The sequence below is a fragment of the Aythya fuligula genome, chromosome Z, assembly GCF_009819795.1.
Source record: "Aythya fuligula isolate bAytFul2 chromosome Z, bAytFul2.pri, whole genome shotgun sequence".
Lineage (NCBI taxonomy): Eukaryota > Metazoa > Chordata > Aves > Anseriformes > Anatidae > Aythya > Aythya fuligula.
In genome coordinates this window covers 27,206,831-27,226,434 of record NC_045593.1, presented here as the reverse complement: position 1 = coordinate 27,226,434, position 19,604 = coordinate 27,206,831, and the positions used below count along the sequence as shown (strand labels likewise).

Below are 19,604 nucleotides of genomic sequence, written 5' to 3'. Positions count from 1 at the left end.
TCTCCTTCTCCTTCTCCTTCTCCTTCTCCTTCTCCTTCTCCTTCTCCTTCTCCTTCTCCTTCTCCTTCTCCTTCTCCTTCTCCTTCTCCTTCTCCTTCTCCTTCTCCTTCTCCTTCTCCTTCTCCTTCTCCTTCTCCTTCTCCTTCTCCTTCTCCTTCTCCTTCTCCTTCTCCTTCTCCTTCTCCTTCTCCTTCTCCTTCTCCTTCTCCTTCTCCTTCTCCTTCTCCTTCTCCTTCTCCTTCTCCTTCTCCTTCTCCTTCTCCTTCTCCTTTGGAAAAAAGCTGCTCTGCAGCCCACACTGCAGATGTAGTGTGCTCTGCACTCACCAACTGCTGGGAGCAAGGGCCGTGGATGAGAGGACATCCTGGACTCTGCAGGCTACAGAGGGGCTGTGTCTAGGTCCATTTGGGTGTCTGCCTGCTGGAAACCTGCCCCTTCTGCCCAGCTGCCAGCTCATGAGGCATCTCACTCAGGGCCTGGCTGTGCCAGAGGGAGGCACTGCTGACCCTGTACATGTCAATAAGGTGTAAGCCAAAGAGAGGAATGCACGATGGCAACAGGCTGGTCTTTCTCACACCAAATATGATGAAAAAATGGGAAATCCCCATCTATTTCTGAGGGAAGCTTTTTGATATGCTCAGGTTTAAAACAGCTGCCTGTTTTTATTCAAGAAGGTATTACCAGGCCATAACAGTAAAGGATTTGTCCCTGCTCTGTAGATGGTGTGCTCATGAACAGTGGTCGATCCCTCCTTCAGGCTCTTACACTCTCTAAGTCAGTGTCTCTGCTCCACCCCTGTAGTAAGTACCACGACAACCCCACAGCGCTGTTTTGCATGAAGCTGCCTTCATCTTCCTTGGGCACCATGGTCTTCGTGTCTTCAGAAAGCATCCTGCTGCACAGGTTTTGTTTGGCAGCTAACTGAGATGCTGTTTTGGTCTCGCTGCTTCTTTGACTCTGGCTCTCGCTAACCTGAACTACATGTTTGTCTGAAGACGTGCTGATTCTGTGGAGCATGTTTAAGTTTGTATCTAACCTTAAACATGGCACAGTCTGATGCTTCAGGTTAGCTGTTTAAGTATCTTTCTGATACTTTTCAAGTAATCTCTGCAAAACTAAATTACTTCTCATATGGAAATAGTAGAGGAAATTCTAATTTATCAAAACAACCCAGCTTACCTATCTATCTATCTACTTATTTATTTTTGTTTTCTAGGTAGTTAGCTGAAAAGTGTCTCCTTGAGACCTCTCCACTCTTTCCAGGGTGTAAACGTTTAAAAAGTGACATGGTCTGTGCAGTACATAGGCTAGTACTGTTCCTCTTTAGGAAAAGGTGGTTTTTTTTTTTTGTTTTGTTTTTTGTTTTTTTAATAGTGTTCTAGATAAAGCTGCATTAAACAGGCAATTGTGAATGTTAGAAGAATATCATGAAGATATATTATGACAGATCTGCTAAAAAGCAAAATGGAGTATGAATCATTCAAGTCTGGGTTGTTAAGAAGAAAAATATATTTTTTATTTTTTCTTAAGACTGTTTGTAGAGGCTGGCATTTGCTGATACCTGTCTATCTCAGTTCTATCAGGTTCCACCAGCTAACCGCAGCCCAGTCAGCAGTGGCGTTACCCTAGAAAAAGCTGCTTCTAATGTACCTATTTGTTTTTGCTTCCCTAATTTTAAAATGACATTGCAAGCGCTTAATGACAAGCTTACGGCCCGGTGGAGGTCGCGTGTTTCCCGTAAACGTGGTGTCTTCCCAGCCTGATGTTGGTTACCTGCTTGTGTCTTGCAGAGCGAGCGTACAGCCTGCCCGAGCACTCCCGGGAGAAAAGGTAGGATGCTCGTCGGGCACGGGTCCCCAGGAGCCGGGAGCGGGTCTGTGCAAGCGTGCTGCCACCTAGGGAGCCGAGCGGGGAAAAAATAAATAGTGTTTATCATCTTTGTAATAATGAGAACTAAAACCAGAATTAAACACTGTAGCTGTAAATGTCAGACGAAGCAACCCCCATCTAGGTTCTGCTCTGTTTCCCACTGGGATGAGTTGTTTTTGCTGGTCTGTGTTTCTAGGATTCAGGAGGAGGAATGGGATAAGTATATTGTTCCTTCAAAAGCAGAGCCTGAAAAATGTAAAGTGAGTCGGACTTTCAGCTTTCTAATGAACAGAATGACTAGCTCGCGGAATAAGTGCAAGGTAATTTGAGATTTATGTCTATATTATTATCTATAATTATGTCACTGTGATTAAATTAATTGTAGATGAGAATCTAAATTTTTATGTAGACATAGCTTGTTCTTTATTGCAAAAAACATGTAATAGGAAGAAACATCAGTCTTTATCTTGTAATTTTAAAACTTATGCAGAATACCCTCAAAAGGCCTTCATATTAGAAAAACAGCTTTCCTTTTAAATGATAGCATTAGCAAAACAACATCAACTGGTGCCGGTGCCATTTTTCAATGTTATCAATAATTTCATTTTACTGTTTAGCCAAAGTTGAAATGTCTTTAGAAATACCTTTAAGAAATAATTTTCTCTGCTAAATAAAATTAAAAGATATATTCCTGTTCTTGTAATCATTCTCAATAAGTGCTCAAGTCTGTAGCATGGGCACTTAGTCATTGTACGTGGGCACTTAATCAGTTGAATTTCCTTTATTTGAAGTTAATGGTACTTCTTGTATGAGTAAATGCTGCTTAGCATTAAAGAGGTGCAGATTCAAGGCCTGTTTGGTCAAACATACGTGTTATGAAAGGTAGATGACAATGTTTGTGGTTTAATCTTGAGACACCTGAAGTGTAGATGAATGGCATCAATTAAAAGATTGAGGGGTGGATTTGGCCTGTGGGTTGTTTCAGCAATTTTGCAGGCTTTCTAATGCACACTGCTGTGCCCCAGGATATCCTAACATATGTGGGTATGAAGATGGTTAGCAAACTACTGCTGGGGTGAGATCTTCCCATGAGGCAGAGCTGGCTCTGAACACATATGTCCAGTCCAGCAGCCATACATGAATGTGTTTCTGTGTGGTCTCCTAAAGCATGACTACCAGAAGTGCTCAGAGGAATGTATGCTCACACCAACAGAAGTACTGTAAAAATAGTCAAAAATTATTAAATCCATTAACACTTATTGAAAATAGGTTATTTCCGATGTCATTTAATATTTGAAGACAGTTTGCATAAGATTATGTGAATGCAGCTTTAACTGCACAGGCATGAGTTTGCCTGTACTCCTCAAGAAGATGCAAACAAACAAACAAACAAAAATATTTTTTGTATGTGGCAAGTCAATAAGACTTCTTAAATTTTGTTTCCTGGCCCTTTCTTTTTTGCAGGTTTTTAAATGCCAGTCTTCCTTGTGTTAATGCTTTCTCGCCTAGCTGCCAGTGAAATTAATGCCTTCATCGTTTTAGAACTTTAACAATGTCAGATGTAATAATATATTATAGTATTATAAGTCTTCCAGAACAAGGAATGAATGCTTTAAGATCCTTTGCTCTTAAGAGAATGCTGTAGTGTTTCTAAGGTTGAATCATTTTATCTTCTTTCCTAATGTTCTCCCCCCCCCCCTTTTTTTTTTTTCTTGTCTGTGCTGTTGGGGATGAAGACAAAAACTAAAGATACCAAAGATAAAGAGAAACTGAACAGACATAATTTTATAAATGGGACTTTCTCAGGAGTTATGCCATGTATGGCCTGCGAAAAGGCTCTCCTAGGAAAGGAGTCCCTTCAGTGCTCTTGTAAGTAGTTGCTAGCTTTTGTGTGTGAATTTGCAGTGCTCTGAAACCTGCTTTGGAGATCCTGGTTCAGTGTTTTATGTCAAAAAGAAACCTTGCCTAGATTTGGAAGTACCTACTTCATGTAGTGGGCTGAGGTTGGCAGGGGAGAAGGGGGTAAGGACAGCAGATGAAAACTTCAGAAGGGACCACAGTCATCTCCAGGCAGAGACTTCTTCCAGCTGTAGCATCACAGCAGCCTCAAGTATACTTTAGTAAGGGGATCTGAACGAGGAAAAGTGATGAAGCCTCAGAATAACATCATCTGCAGGCTGAGGACCCTGTTCAGGATCAGGCTTTGAAATGTACCTTCTCTTTCAGATTGCAACATGATTGTCCATAAAAGCTGTAAGGAGTGTGCTCCTGTTTGCACCAAGGTAACTTCCTACACCACACTGTTCTCTTTAGAGAATATTTGGTTTCCAAGGGGTTTAGAAACAAAGTGAAGAAAAACCAGAAAGCACTGGAAGCCTTTGCAGACCTAATGCTATATATGTATGCAAAGCGTTACAAGGGCATTAAACTGTCTAATGTGAACAACACAGCAAGCTCTGTGCTTGAACCAGAATTTCTAGAAGAGGGTCAAAAATAAGTTTAAAGTGTTATTTGTATTTTTTAAGAACTGCAAGGGCAAGTTGGAAAACGGTGTGCCTGGAGGGTACACAAAGGGATTAAAAAGAAAGGCTGCCCAAAGTCATGGACATCCCTTTTGCAGAAATGGGGTCCTACATGTGTGTAATAATGGAAAGCAGTGGGGACTTCAGGAGGTGACCTAGTCCATCTTGTTACTCTGGGGCAAGCTGACCTTTAGCTAACAATTTTGGCAGATGTTTTTCTGATGTGCTCTGGAAAATCTCTCATGGAGGAGACTCCACAGCCTGTCTAGGCACTCGCCCCCAGCGTTCAGCTGCCACTGCAGACAGAGCAAAATCAGGGCTAGAAAATATACAGGCTGCTTCCCTTTAAGTAGGTGTGCAGATATGGTGAAGTTATCATAAGAAATATGTCACTTTCAAAAATAGATGTGTAAGGTCATTGCCCGCATGGAATAAAACGGGTCTAGCAAAGAAGTATGCCACAGTGATGCAGGTCATTCTTCAAATCACTGGAGTGTGTCTTTCTGGTGTAGCTGGGTTTTGCATCATGGTGGCTTGCAGGAAGAATATTTCCACACAGAGTCTTCAGGGTAAACAAGGCTTAAACTGGATGTAAAACAGGTATTTTTATTTTTTTTGTTTATAGCTCTCATGTTATAGCACACATTTCTGGCCAACTAGAGGACACTAGGAGAGCTGAACTGGCAATTTTATTTATTGGGACTGATAGGTTATTTGTCAAGAGGAGACAAGAGCCTTTCCGCACCATTCTTGTTGACTCATCTCAACAAGAATGAGATACAGAAAACATTCACTGAACCACCTCAGGTGAAATACATGTCTAAGCACAACAGCCTTTCATGACAGGTTTTGCAAAGCACATTTTGGAAGGATGGTTGATTCTGCCTCTTGACACCTAGCCCAGACTTCCTCAGGCAGTATCCTGCCACAAGTATTTCAAGTATATTTGAATATAAAGCCCTGAAGATGATCTCCTTTTCTTGCAGCCTTCATGGCAATATTGATACATAAAAAGCAGCTTATAGTAGCTCAGTAATTCTCTTTGGTATAAATAGATTCAGTTTTGTATTGTAGTACAAATAACGTTTTATTTTGACTTAGGTTTATTTGATATTTTTTGAAATTAGGAACATCATTTAGGACCATTTTCTTGAAGCCCTTTTGTGTGATGTTATATGTAAGTGAATTACTAACTTGACTATTTAGTTATCTGTCTGCTGTGATTTCATTGTTATTTCAAAAATAATTCTTTTTCAGAAATCCCAGGAGAGGTACCATAACAAAAGCAAGCCCCAAGCTGGTGTAGCAAGTAAGTATTTTTGTAGGCTAAGATGTGTAAACGTGGCACTTCAAAGTTAAGCCTCTTTGAAAAAATCAGGGGAATGACAACAGAAACTGTCCTTCATCATTCATGGGAATGGAAATCAGAAGTAGCTAGTTCTGTCTTGTGCTTTTGTCACTCACCATATGCATAGATATTTGGGTCTTCTGGTGTTCAGGTTGCAATGTGAGAGCATGTATGATTAGATATTGTTTTCTTATCAATAGTAACCACACTGGAGCTATTCTACTTTGCTGGGAGACTTTTCTTTATATTCTGTGGTAGAATATTACAGTCTTGCACCATGTTTGGGAGGACATTCCTGGTACCTGGTATGGGTCTACAAGAAAACCAGAGAGCATTTTAGTTTAACTATGTTATTAATATATGCTATACATTTTCAAAATGCTATTTTGTGCTTTGCTTCATAGATTCACGGCTTGGAGATATTCCACAGCCTGTGCTGTTCTCTGTGCGTCCTTCTTCCTCTGTGCCTATTGGACTGTCTGCTGGGTGGAGGGAAGCCTTGCCACAGTCCCACTTATTGTCCAAAAGTGTTCCCAGTGCCAGTTCTGAAAGGTAGAGGGTAGCCACCAAGATTCTTTGCTAAATATATCATTCAGCATTTCTGGGAAAATTGCATCCATTAATTTTTTTTTTTTTCCTTTTCCCCTGCTATGGAAGATCTATGCCATTTCCTGAGGAAGACTCTGAGACTAGTACCTGGAGGTCCAAGTCGCGTTCTGAGGAGATGTTACAGGCATTAGGGACCTTTTCTTCAACAGATACATTTATGATGGAAGGTGAGAAGTATTATACAAATGTTGCCTTTTATAACCTATATTCAAAGAGCAAAATAAGTCATTATTTTTAATTAATTACTTTAATATTATTTATTATTATTTTAATATCACTTAATTATTATCATTATTCCTATATAATTAGTTGATACAGGAAGGTGCTTATAAAAGACGAGCAACCTATTTTTGCTAGTTAAAACCGAGTCCTTCATTAAAGTGATACAATCAGACACAATAGTCTTAAAATATAGCTTTTTCTTTCTTCCTGGTAACTAAATCTTTGAAAACTTTTAGAATATTTTTGTATGGTGTGGCTACTGGAAAAAAATAGGGTAAATATATTTGGCATCCTTGCAGAAAAAATATACTTTCTTTCTGCACTCACCTAATTGTTTCTATTGTCAACATACATTGGAAAATATAAACCTACATCCCTTCTGTTTCCCCAGTAGCCTCCAGTCTTGCCCTTGTGGCCTAGAAGGCCAATGGTATCCTGGGGTATATTTGGAAGAGTGTTTCCAGCAGGCTGAGGGAGGTGATCTTCCCCTTTACTCAGCCCTGGTGAGGCCACACCTGGAGTATTGTGTCCAGTTCTGGGCTCCCCAGTACAAGAAGGACATGGAGCTACTGGATCGAGTTCAGAGGAGGGCTATGAAGATGATGAGAGGACTGGAACAGTTGTCATATGAGGACAGGCTGAGAGAACTGGGCCTGTTTAGCCTGGAAAAGAGAAGGCTGAGGGGAGGCCTCATCAATGAGTATAAATATTTGAGGGAAGGGTGTTGAGCGGATGGAGCCAGTCTCTTTTCTGTTGTGCCCAGTGACCGGACAAGAGGCAATGGGCTCAAACTGAAGCAAAGGAGGTTCTGGCTGAATATGAGAGGGCATTTCTTTACTGAGAGGGTGACAGAGCACTGGCTCAGGTTGCCCAGAGAGGTTGTTGAGTCTCCTCTGGAGATGTTCAAAACCTCTCTGGATGTCTGTGCAGTGTGCTCTAGGTGATCCTACTCGGCAGGGGGTTGGACTTGATGGTATTCAGAGGTCTCTTCCAACCTCAGTCATTCTATGATTCCAAATCTTATCTCCCACTGGTAAACTGCCCTCCAAAATGGATACACATCCTTGTGAGGTGAACAGATATAGGCATTTTCTGTAGGTAGGTGAGAGGCTAAATTTCAAAGATGAAGGGAATCCTTTCACAAAAGGTAGTGTGGATATGCTATGCAGGACATCTGCAAAATGAATAGTGATCCTCCAAAATCACAGATACTTTCGAAAATGATGGATTTTATTTTTAAATTTGAAAGGTTTCTTCAAGTGAAAAAGGGTAAAAGGATTTAATCTGAGAAGATTTTGTTTGTTTGTTCTTCTCCCCTGCTGTCACATTTGCATTTCAATACTACAGTAATGCTATTGACATCTGGCAAGCATTTCTGTTATAAAACCAATTGCCAGCATTTGCAGAAGTTGCTTAAAGTTAATTCCTATGATTTGATGATTTGTCTCCTTTATTTACAAATAGATGTGTGTGTGCAAAGGAGTGTCCCTTAACATTCATACAGCTGGTATATATGAGATACACATTTTCCCACAGAGTATGTGGATTCGTCTCAGTGGACTGACCTCAGCTCAGATGCAAGAGAGTTTGAAGCGGAGTCCTGGAGTCTTGTTGTGGACCCAGCATTCTATCACAAACAAGAAAAGGATGTCATCAAGAGGCAGGACGTCATTTTTGGTCAGTATATCAAAGCTTCGTGTAAGTTTGGAAACAACTGGGTGTAGAAAATGCACTAGGGAACCTGACGTTTTATGTCTGGAAGAATGAATGGCTCAATTTAGAATAATAAGGCTCAAAGAACATTTTTGTCACAGATTATGATTTATTCTAGAGCTAAGGAAATGTAGGAGCGTACTGTTTACCAAAGACATGCCTACCCTGTTCACAGGATGGTTGAGGTTGGAAGAGACCTCATCCAGTTCCCATTTTAATCAGTTGCTATCCTAGCATGCTCAGTGGGGTACAACTGAGAAAGCTGCATTAGAGCTCAATATATTAAGTCTTCTCACTGGCATAATCTATTAGGTTTGAGGCTCACAAAGGAAAATTGATTATGTGCGATATATGATATATAATATAACATATCACAGAAGGTGTCTAAAATGTTCAGGTGATTACTACACTAAGCTGTTTTCTTTTATGCCGCAGAGCTGGTGCAAACAGAAGTGCATCACATCCATACCCTGTTCATTATGTCTGAAATATTCAGGAAGGGAATGAAAGAAGAACTACAGCTGGACCACAACACAGTGAATAAGATATTCCCCTGCTTAGATGAGCTACTGGAGATCCACAAGCAATTCTTCTTCAGAATGAGAGAGAGACGGCAGGAATCATGTGAAGTGGGGAATGACCGTAATTTTGTAATCAGTAGAATTGGAGACATCCTTGTGCAACAGGTAGAGACATCAGCTCTGTTAATCCTTCACATAGTCAGGGTTCTCAAATACAATTTACTGAGTTTGAAACTTTTTTTGGGGATGAGAAGAGGGCTAATGTTGCCTTATTAAATTCAATGTCCCCTTAAGGTTATGGCAGGGTGAAATAGCAATGAGAGAAAATAATTACTGACAGGTAACTGATAACAGGTGGACGAACTTGTACATGCATGGTACAAGTGACAAAGAAAGTGATGAATTTGAGATTCTGTTCATGATAAAAAGCTGCTCCCATGGATTGCTCAAACAGTAGCAATGAGTTCATTTTGTTAACAGCTAGGCAGAAGTGTGAATAATTGATCATGGAAAACAAACTATCCTTTCATTTCTTCATTTCATAAAGTGGTCTGGTGTGGTGTATCTTGGGTTGCTGCTCATTAGAGGAGGGGTCGTCACATGTGCTTATGGTAGCTGTAGTACTGCTAGCTAACTCTGCTTGCTTGCTGCCAGCAGTTTGGTTCCTTGCAATGAGTGCAGCTTTTCACCTTTTGGCAGTCAGTTCTCACCCTGCTGAACTAAAGAAGCTGAACTATTGATATCTGTTTTATAAGTGATGGGGAGATCAGATGAATGCAAATAAGCCTCAAAGGGATCACGTTTGCAAAGGAAGCAGTGTTATACTAGTTGGTCTAGCCATTATTTGCAGGATTGTCACACTTGTGCCCTCTACAGCTTACCTTCCTCTCCTTACTCCTAAAATGGCTAGCCCATTTTTTGTTCTGTGGTGACAGACCCTGTTAGTGACATTCAGAGAACTTGACAAACAAGTAGCATAGAAGTTAGAGGTTCTGAGTATGTACAGAATATATTAATCCTTGGTATATACTTTTATGTTAGTTGCGATGTTGAGCATGATTTAATTATTAATTTCTTCAGTTTTCAGAGGAAAATGCAACCAAAATGAAGAAAATATATGGGGAATTTTGCAGCCATCAGAAAGAAGCTGTTAGTCTCTTCAAAGAGTTGCAGCAAAACAAGAAATTTCACAATTTTATCAAGGTATGTTTCCACATGAATGTGATCCCTATGTAGCCTTTATTTAAAATTTAAGGATCAAAGTTATATTCAGTATCTCTCTTTTAGTAGTCAATAAAAATGTCAAGTTTTTTTCATTCTTAATGAGTGAGCTAATAAATTACAGTTTTCTTTCAAATGTATGAAAGCTTTGGCATTCAGTATATATCACATACATGTTTCTGTTGTAGCATACCTCATCCCTCAGGGCAACAAATCTTCCTTGGGGATGGTTCAGGTAACCCAGCATTTCATTTCAGTTTAGTCTAGCATGTTGAGATCATATTTCTTATTAGTCAGTTGGTGCTTTGATAAGCATTTACTACTTAAGGTATGTATTTGTGTCTGTACAGCTGAGGAACAGCAACCTGTTGGCACGACGCCGAGGAATCCCTGAGTGCATTCTGCTTGTCACTCAGCGAATCACCAAATACCCTGTTCTGGTTGAAAGGATATTGCTGTACACAAAAGGTGAATAAAAGCTGAGTGTTGCTTCACATCTGTAATCATAGTGCATTTCTAATGTAAGGAATATGCACTGATACAATTTATACAAAGAATGAAATTCACTGTTCTGTAGAGAAACACAGCAATGTAAGTAACTACTGTTCAGGCAAATATCACCTAAAGTGTGTGTCTAGTATACATAGTCTTTGCCAAAGCTAGGATGTGAAAATTTCCAGGATTCCAGTGAGGTAAGTCCTAGAAGTCCAGTAGAACATGTTTTAGCAAAAGATCTTGAATAGAGGATGTGAATTAATTCAGGCAAGTATGTGCATGTTCTTCAAAATGAGATACAGTGAAGGATCTTGTAAAATTAGGCAAATTATTGTTCGGCTTTTCAAACAAAAGTTTGAATAACCCTGCAGTTTTGTAGAATATGTTAGAAATGCTAGAAGCTTACAGATATTACCCTCAAAATGGGTAATAAGTGAATATTGCAGAAAGTTTTTATACAATATTTCTATATTGCAGAAAGTTGCAAAATTTCCTTGGAAACTGTCTTTGAAATCCCTGAAATCCTATTTTAATTTCTTTTTAACTCTTAACCAGAAGAGTAATATATGATTTAACTTAGTTAAAAAAAAAAAAAAAAAAAAAAAAGAGATGCTAACAGCTCATAAATATGTCAGAAATATTCAATGTTTAGTTTTGACTGATGAATAAATCTGAGGTACCCGTCATCTTTTAACAGGCAAACCAAAGGCAGATATCTCTAGTATTTCTAGTAAGTTGATTACTGTGTTCAAGTTAAAATGACATATTTATCAATTTAAGCCTTGCATCATGTTGATTAGTTCCAAGAAAGTAAGGAATAATACTTTCTATTGAATATGTCAGCTATTATCAGTTTGTTTATTTTTTGTTTCCTACAGAAGGAACAGAAGAACATAAAGACCTGTGCAAAGCCCTTCATTTAATTAAGGACATAATTGCCGCAGTAGATTTAAAAGTTAATGAATATGAGAAAAAGCAAAAGCTGTTGGAAATTCTCAGTCGGACTGACAACAAAACATACACAAAGCTGAAGAGCGGCTATGTTTTTAGGAAGCAAGACTTACTGAGAAAAGAGAATATACTTCTTCATGAAGGTTTAGTGTACTGGAAAACAGCTACAGGTCGTTTCAAAGGTATTGCATCCTAGCAGTAAAGTCCTCCAACTCTTTATTTGCAAGTAACATATAAAGATTGTTTGGTTTAAGAATGAAAGTACTTTGTTACACTGCATTGCAAACACAGATTTTTGGGTGAATGGTAGTGAGAATATTGTTGGAAGAATAGTTCCAAAAGCTGTCATGTTTTATAGGTAATCCCCTGTATATTTAAAATGACAAGTTTGCCTACAGTGCCTGGGAAACTGTAAATTTTGTACATTCTACTATTAGTTGCATTTTTTCTTCCAGACACTTCTTTTAGTTCCCACAGTTTGCAGCTTCATCCCGTGAAGTAGCTTCTTGACTTACATATTTATATTCTTCACAGCATTGACTACTGAAAATAAGGCATTAAAATTACATGCGGTTCTTCAGTGGTACTGGTACACAGACAGTGAAAAAGAAAACATGAGGGCAAATATGGCCAGAGCCCAGTTTTTACATTCAAGTTCACAGTCTGATTTTCACTTTAATCATATGTTGGGATTGTCTTTTTTTTAAACTTACTAGTATTTGTTGTAAGATTTATAAAGCTATCTCCTCACTATTACTCCAGAAATGCTTTCATACTGTGCTGCTACAGGCAAAACAAAATTTGTGTGAGTTGTTCTTTGCCAGGTTGCCTGTCAGTGGCCTGGGAAATGTGGGGGCATGTTTGAGTGAGGGTTTCTGCTTTCCATGGGACAGTGCTCCAGCACTGTGCTGCAGGAGGGTGAATAGTAGAAAGTGGGGTCTTTCCCAGGAGGCACAAAGTGATGTCTTGCAGTTGCTTTGTGCAGACCATAGGGCAATCCAGCTATTTCCTGTTTAGTTTACTGTAGGATTATGTGGGAGACTTATTGAACAGGATTTCTTCCTTTTTAAAGTATAAAAGAAGAAATTAAGTATAGTGTTAAGTATAACCCTTCATTAAAAAAAATCTTTTACTTTTCTCATTTTAAGACACCTTAGCTCTGCTTCTAACTGATGTGCTGCTGTTCTTACAAGAAAAAGATCAAAAATACATCTTTGCAGCTGTTGTAAGTATATTACCAGACTTTTGAATATATACATTACATTTTTGTTTGTGTATTTCTCAAATGTGAGGACCCTTTCTAGGTTATTCTCAAATATTGTTTTATTTCTTTAATCCTGGTAGTATATTCAGAACGGTAATGTACCAGTATATGGAAAACGTGGTTTATTTTCAAAATTAAGAAATCTCGGGGAAGAAGAAGGATAAAACAACAGAATGATGTTTAGCGATGTGCCTCATGTGGTTATGAGGATGGGAAGCAGAGCAGGCTCTTTCAATTATCTAAAATAAATTTTAACTTCTGGTTCTGTTAAACAAAACAGAAGAATAATTTGACTGCAAATGTAGTAGTAAATACGCATAAAATATATGAAAGGTCATGGACTGAAGTTCCCAAACTTATTATAAATACTATATAAATACAGTGTGTCAGTATCATTGATCCCCTGGGATTTATTTTTTAGCGCATACACAATGCTTTACTTGTTTGTGAATACTGTAAGGTATTTAACAAAAATAGTTTAAAAAGATGTCTGAATACTCATCTTTTGCAGCCATATACTTGGTGAGAACATGCATAGGCTGAGTTTAACAGTAGGAGAATTAGTTCAGTTAATTCAAAAATATGCCTTATTATAAAAGTATGGTATTTTATGAGAAACCCATTTATTTTTTTTAATATACTGTGACTGTTTCCCCCAGGACCGGAAGCCTTCAGTTATCTGTCTTCAGAAACTCATAGTAAGAGAAGTAGCCAATGAAGAAAGGGGGATGTTTCTGATCAGCGCTTCATCTTCAGGACCTGAAATGTATGAGATTCATACCAGCTCCAAAGAGGAACGTAACAGCTGGATGAGGCATATTCAAGATGCAGTGGAAAGGTAGAGAAAAAGGCTTTTGGTTTTCACCTTGGCAGTCCAAAGCAGATAGGAGGTCATTTGGGTATTTGTTGCAGCGTGCTCTCTCTTCTGCACTGCACTGGATCTATCCTATGAGGCTGGGTTCACAAACACCAAAACCTCACCATCACTTCTGCCAAACTACCCGTTTTCTTCTGTTTTACCACTGAACCTACAGACCTTTCTTGCTCCCCATCAGATGTCCTCACCTGTCATTTTAGGCTTCTCTCACCTTTCCTTTTGGCACTGGATGCTTTCTTGAGTTCTGCAAGTGTCCATACATCCATTCTGGATAAATCCCCAATTACACCTTGGTATTAGTTCCTTAGGAATGGCAGGGAAAGCATTGCTCCGTGTGGGAGCTGCAAACCTGCAGGAGGGCCAGCCACCCACTCACTGCATGATGTAACCTTATCAGGATTGAAAGGAATCCTTCAGTATTGTTCATACCCAGTTACTGCTTTTTAAAGAAGTAGGCAAATGGCATGCTGCTGGATTGGAGCAAAAGTTGATGTTGATGTTGTGCGATTTATTATGAATGCAAGGCTGTACTGAAGATAATTATAAATGTTCAGATTTTGCTTTATCCACATTTGTTTCATCTCTAAAGATGTCCAGAGGAAAAAAAGGGAAGAAAAATGAATGAATCTGATGAGGACAGACGTATTGCTGAGGCCAAAGCATCCAGAATTCAGAAATATCAAGGTGCGGTACCTTTCCTGCCACTCTGAGACCTCCCATGTCCTGAGAGTTTAGGATGAAGGAATAACATTCATGTGTTGGCTGATGCACTCAGAATGGCTTAATATGCAGAGTCACAGCACAGAAAGCTAGGGTTGTCTGATTGTATATGGGAGTTGCCTGAAAAAGAACCATTTTTTTCCAAGTACTTTATATTTTTACTACATTACTGTGAGTACAAAAGAAAAGGTAAAATGGCTTATTTCAGAATAAGCGCTAAATTTTGCAGATCAGCATCAAGGTCAGATAGATTCCTATTTGTGGAAGTACCTCAAACCTCCAGTAACTACTTTTCTACTTGTTTATGGCAGTACACCTTTGCTGCTTTTATTTTTGTCTAAAATTATCACTAATCAAGACAAATTTCACTTCCTTGTTTCCTGTACACCTAATTTCCACATCTTTAAGTGCTGTAAGGAGAGAAATTTCACCAATGTCCTTCCTGGAGAGAGAAACAGGGAAGGGCATCCTCCACTGAGAGCAGATGTTCTTTGATGTTGAGACAGTGAATTAGCCAAGTGCTTTTCCAGCATTGCTTGTTGTGAGTGTAGCAGGAGATAGCTGAGTGCTCCAGAACACCGGCAAGGCCACCTCATCAGGATAGGGCAGTTGCCTGGTCCTTTGTCAGGCAGGACAGACTATTGGTTGAATTTGGGTCCTAGCCACTTGCAAAAGGTATCGTGTAGGTCTGTTGCCTAGCTCATTAGCAGTGTCTGTGTGGTGTAAGCATTAGAAGTGTGAATGTCCAAAGTACTTTGCCTGCAGGTTAAAAAAATATTAATATGCTACTCAATTTTTGTTGACAGAATCACTGAGTAACCAGGACCAGCAAATCTGCAGCTGCTTGGAAGACAAGTTGCGTACCTATGCGGAACTGGTAGATATGATTGGGTTAAAGGATGTTCATGTAGAGCCTCACCTCCTTATCAAACTGGATTTTGGAGAAACTCCACAGGCTGTTTCACTGCTGGCAGCAGCACTCAGAGAAGGTGAGTTTGTATGGGAATAGTGGTTTCTGCCCTCTCCAAATGGGATTTCCAGATAACATTTTACATTTCCAAGTAACAAAATACAGCCATGTTGGCTTGCCTTGCAATTCTACCAAGTCTCAAGAGCTGGCAGTGTCAAAACTTGGCAAATGATGCTGAGGAAAAGTCTCTTGAGTTTATACTTGTCAGGTGCATAAGATCGTATCTGCCAGACTGTGACATAAGGGATATGTTTAGTGCATAACATCATATGTAAGCAGGCTGGACCGTGGTGTTAGGTTGTATCCAAGGAGTGTTTCCTTAACTGGACTCCTTGCAGTACAGCCTGGTGAAGAAGATAATGGGATACAGTGTGATACTGCATCTGATCCCTTACCCTCACCTGCCTAGGTTGATTTGATGATAGGTCTGGATCATGTAGGGTCATATACAAACCAAACTGCAGATGGTATTGGCAGATTTGCCAAGACGCACCTGCCATTGGAGGAGCTGTGTTTCTCTGCATAATATCTAGCAGGGGCTGTATAGCCTTGTGCCTACAGTGCTGTCCTCTGAAGTAAGGAAGACTGGTTTTGGTGATGTCTTGTATAGCTGGAGGTTTAGCCACATTCCTTTTAAACTTAGCTGAAATGAGTCCTGATAAACTGAGCCATATCCAACATAGGGGTATACTCTGAGAAGTACTGCAAGATTATAGCATCACATAGACTGAGATCTGTGAGCAAATAACCAGCTGTCAACCCTAACAGCAAAGGTTGACCTCCATCATCATTATGAAGGCAGAGAATAAGTTTGTTGATAGACTTTGTCTTTAGATAAAGAATATAAGGTAGTGATGCCATAATAGATGTGATTTTATCTAAAACAGCAGCCTATACTGACACAGCTAATTCTGCCCACTTTTAATTTTCACTTTCTTTCATGATACTCGTACTGTTGATGATGTCTTTTCAGCCCACTATAATGAATTTACAGCAATGTGTGGAGGATTATTTTCCAGAACACAAATACTAAGTCCCTGAGCTAATAACAGACTCTCTAGCAGTAAAACACTACTCAGAGTAGAGAAGGATAGAATTAGGAAATGCTTAGGCGAATTGGATATATTCAAATCCATGGGAAAGATAGAATAAATCCAAGTATGCTCTGGGAGCTGGCCAATATCTTTGTGAGGATGCTTTCTATCATCTTCAAAGGGTCAAGGTGACCAGGAGATGTTCCTGATGACTTGAAGAACACAAACAGCATTACACTGTTCTTCAAGAAGGAAGATAAAGGGAACTACAAAGCAGCCAGCCTCAGCTTAGCCTCTGGGAAGATGATGGAGGAAATACTCAAAGAAGCCTTTTCAAAACATGTGAAGAGGTGACTGGCAACAGCCAGTATGTATTCATTGAGGGCAAATTGACTAACTTGATGGCTTTTATGATGAGCAGAGATCAGCGCATGTTTTTACCTTTATATCTGCAAGGCAGTCAATGTGGCCTGCACTGGTTGTAGTATCCTTACAGCCACATTGGTGATGTAAGGACTGCATAACTGGTTGGAAAATTGGCTCAGAGGATTTTGATCTGCAGTACAGTGTCCAGCTGGCAACGTGTTATTAAGGGAGAGGGAATCCCTAATAGAGAGTTAGGGATGGATATTGAGACCAGTACTTTTCAGCATATTATTAGTGAAGTAGCAAAGGAATTGAGTAAACTCTTGGCAAATTAATGACTGACAGCAAATGAGGAGGAGTGATTAATGTGCTGAAGATACCTCAACAGAGTGGGAAAATGTGCTGAGAAACCTCAAAAAAATGACAGAGACTATGCAAAGTTCTGCATCTGGGATGCAGTAATCCGTGTATTGGTATAGGCTGCATACTGGCTGGATAGAAAATAGCTTTGCAGAAGTGCACCTGGGAGTCCTAGTGAACAGCAAGTTGACCATGAACCAGCAATGTGCCCTTGGGGCAAAGAAGGCCAGCAGGCTTGTGGGCTGCTGCAATAGGAGAAGTGTTGCCAGCAGGTTGAGGGAGGTGGTCCTTCCTCTACTCACCTGTGGTGGGAAGTATCTTGAATGCTGTGTCCAGTGGTGGGACATGGACATACCGGAGAGAGTCCAGTGAAGGGCATGAAGAATGTGATGTTTGAGGAGGGGCTGCAAAAGCTAGGCCTTGAAATAAGAAGGCTTGGTGGATCTTACAACTGTCTGCAACCAGATAAAAGTACTATAACAGAGAAGCTGAAGAAGAGCGGAGAAGCCATTATCTATCATATTTGAGAAGCCTTGGAAGTCTGGTGAAGTTCCCACTGCCTGCAAGAGGAGAAACAAAACCCCCATTTTTAAAAAGGGGAAAAAGGAAGACCAAAGAACCACAGGCCAGTCAGTCTCACCTCTGTGCCTGGCAAGATCGCAGAGCAGATCCTCCTGGAAACTATGCTAAGTCACATGGAAAATGAGATGATTGGCGACAGCCAACATGGCTTCACTAAGGACAGATCATGCCTGACAAACCTTCTATAATGGGGTTAAACATTGGTGGATAGGGGAAGAGTAACTGACATCATCTGCCTGGAGTTGTGCAAAGTATTTGGCACTGTCCCCCACAATGTCCTTGTCTCTAAATTGGAGAGGCATGGATTTGATGGATGTACCACTTGGTAGGTAAGGAATTGGCTGGATGGTCACACTCATAGGACTGTGGCCAATAGCTCAATGTCCAAGTGGAGAGAGTAACAAGTGGTGTTCCTCAGGGGTTGATATTGGGACCTGTGCTATTTAACATCTTTGTTGGTGACATGGACAGTGGGATTGAGTGCACCCCTCAGAGAGTTTGTTGATGACACTTTTTGCTGAAGCTGTGTGGTGCAGTTGACACACTGGAGGAAAAGGTTGGACCTGGACATGTTCCTAAAGATGGTCCTGGAAAGGCTCGAGAGTTGGGCCTGTGTGAACTTCATGAGGATAAACAAGGCCAAGTCCTACATCTGGGACGGGACAATCCCAAGCAAAAGTACGGGCTGTGCAGAGAGCAGCTCTGAGAGGAAGGACCTGGGGTTATTGGTTGATGAGAAGCTCATCATAGGCTGGCAATGTGCTATCACATCCCAGAAAGCCAGCTGTATCCTGGGCTACATCAAAAAAAGACATGGCCAGCAGGGTGGAGGAGGTGTTCTCTCCCTCTCTACTCTGCTCTCATGAGACCCCACATGGACTACTGCATTCAGGTCTGGGGCCCCCAGCACAAGGAGGTTATGGGTCTGTTGGAGAGAGTCCAGAGGGGATAGTAAAGGGGATCTACAAGGATAGTAAATGGGCTAGAGCACCTCTCCTATGAAAAAAAGCTGAGAGAGTTGGGTTTGTTCAGCCTAAAGAAGGTAAGGCTCTGGGGAGACCTTATAGTGACCTTCCAGTAAAGGAGACCTACAGGAAAGCTGGGGAGGGACTCTTTGTCAGGGAATGTTTTAATAGGACAAGGGGTAGAGGCTTTAAACTAAAAGAGTGTAGATTTAGATTAGATATAAGAAGAAAATTATTTGCTGTGAGAGTGGTGAGGCACTGCAACAGGTTTCCCAGAGAAGCTGTGGATGCCCCATCCCTGAAGTTCAAGGCCAGGCTGGATGGGGTTTTGGGCAACCTGGTCTGGTGGGAGGTGTCCCTGCCCATGGCAGGGGGAGTGGAACAGGGTGTCTCTTCCAACCCAAACAATTCTGTAATTCTATGAAGCTGAACTCTTGGAGATGCATGGGGATAGGACAGGAGGCAGCAGGCACAGGTTGGAACATGGAGAATTCCAATAAAATAAAAGGAAAAATTATATTACTGTGGGAATGGTCAAAAACTGGAGCAAGTCTCTCAGAGAGATTGTGAACTCTCAGTCCCTCGATACTTTAAAAGCTTGCTTGTACAAAGCTCTGAGTGACCCAATTTTGTTGACCAGAAGTTTGGACTAGATGGCTTCTGAAAATCCCTTCCAGACTAACTTATTCTACAACTTGTTGTCATTTATTTATGCATAAAGGAGCTATTTAAAGGGCTATTTAAAGGGCCTCTAACTGTTCATGTTTTCCTCTCTAGCTGAAAGTCTCCGTGTTGCTGTCACATACTCACAAGTGAGTGAATCAGAGGAAAGTCCTGAAGAATTAAATTTGAAGCATGAACTTAGTGCCAATGAAATCTTGGAATCTTCCCATGGTGGTAAGTAAAATTTGATGTTTCTATGTATTCGGATTGCTGAAATAATTGATACAGGATTGTTTTTTTGGAAAGCTGTCTCAGTCTATGGCAGAATCAAC

The 19,604-nt window shown here is 40.3% G+C and overlaps 1 protein-coding gene across 6 annotated transcripts in view; it reads left to right on the top strand.

The window, feature by feature from the left end:
• Nucleotides 1–19,604, top strand: part of ARHGEF28 (Rho guanine nucleotide exchange factor 28) — a 127,990-nt gene that overhangs the window by 82,070 nt on the left and 26,316 nt on the right. For 5 of the 6 annotated variants that reach the window (XM_032205534.1, XM_032205530.1, XM_032205533.1 and 2 more), the window contains 18 exons: nucleotides 720–800; nucleotides 1,791–1,830; nucleotides 2,066–2,189; nucleotides 3,606–3,738; nucleotides 4,096–4,151; nucleotides 5,649–5,700; nucleotides 6,144–6,291; nucleotides 6,397–6,515; nucleotides 8,107–8,247; nucleotides 8,719–8,969; nucleotides 9,885–10,007; nucleotides 10,376–10,493; nucleotides 11,399–11,653; nucleotides 12,620–12,696; nucleotides 13,395–13,573; nucleotides 14,202–14,296; nucleotides 15,139–15,321; nucleotides 19,387–19,506. In XM_032205534.1, coding sequence (XP_032061425.1) covers nucleotides 720–800; nucleotides 1,791–1,830; nucleotides 2,066–2,189; nucleotides 3,606–3,738; nucleotides 4,096–4,151; nucleotides 5,649–5,700; nucleotides 6,144–6,291; nucleotides 6,397–6,515; nucleotides 8,107–8,247; nucleotides 8,719–8,969; nucleotides 9,885–10,007; nucleotides 10,376–10,493; nucleotides 11,399–11,653; nucleotides 12,620–12,696; nucleotides 13,395–13,573; nucleotides 14,202–14,296; nucleotides 15,139–15,321; nucleotides 19,387–19,506 — 2,295 coding nt within the window. The remainder of the gene's footprint in view (nucleotides 1–719; nucleotides 801–1,790; nucleotides 1,831–2,065; nucleotides 2,190–3,605; nucleotides 3,739–4,095; nucleotides 4,152–5,648; nucleotides 5,701–6,143; nucleotides 6,292–6,396; nucleotides 6,516–8,106; nucleotides 8,248–8,718; nucleotides 8,970–9,884; nucleotides 10,008–10,375; nucleotides 10,494–11,398; nucleotides 11,654–12,619; nucleotides 12,697–13,394; nucleotides 13,574–14,201; nucleotides 14,297–15,138; nucleotides 15,322–19,386; nucleotides 19,507–19,604) is intronic. The other variant, XM_032205531.1, reaches the window with a different exon arrangement.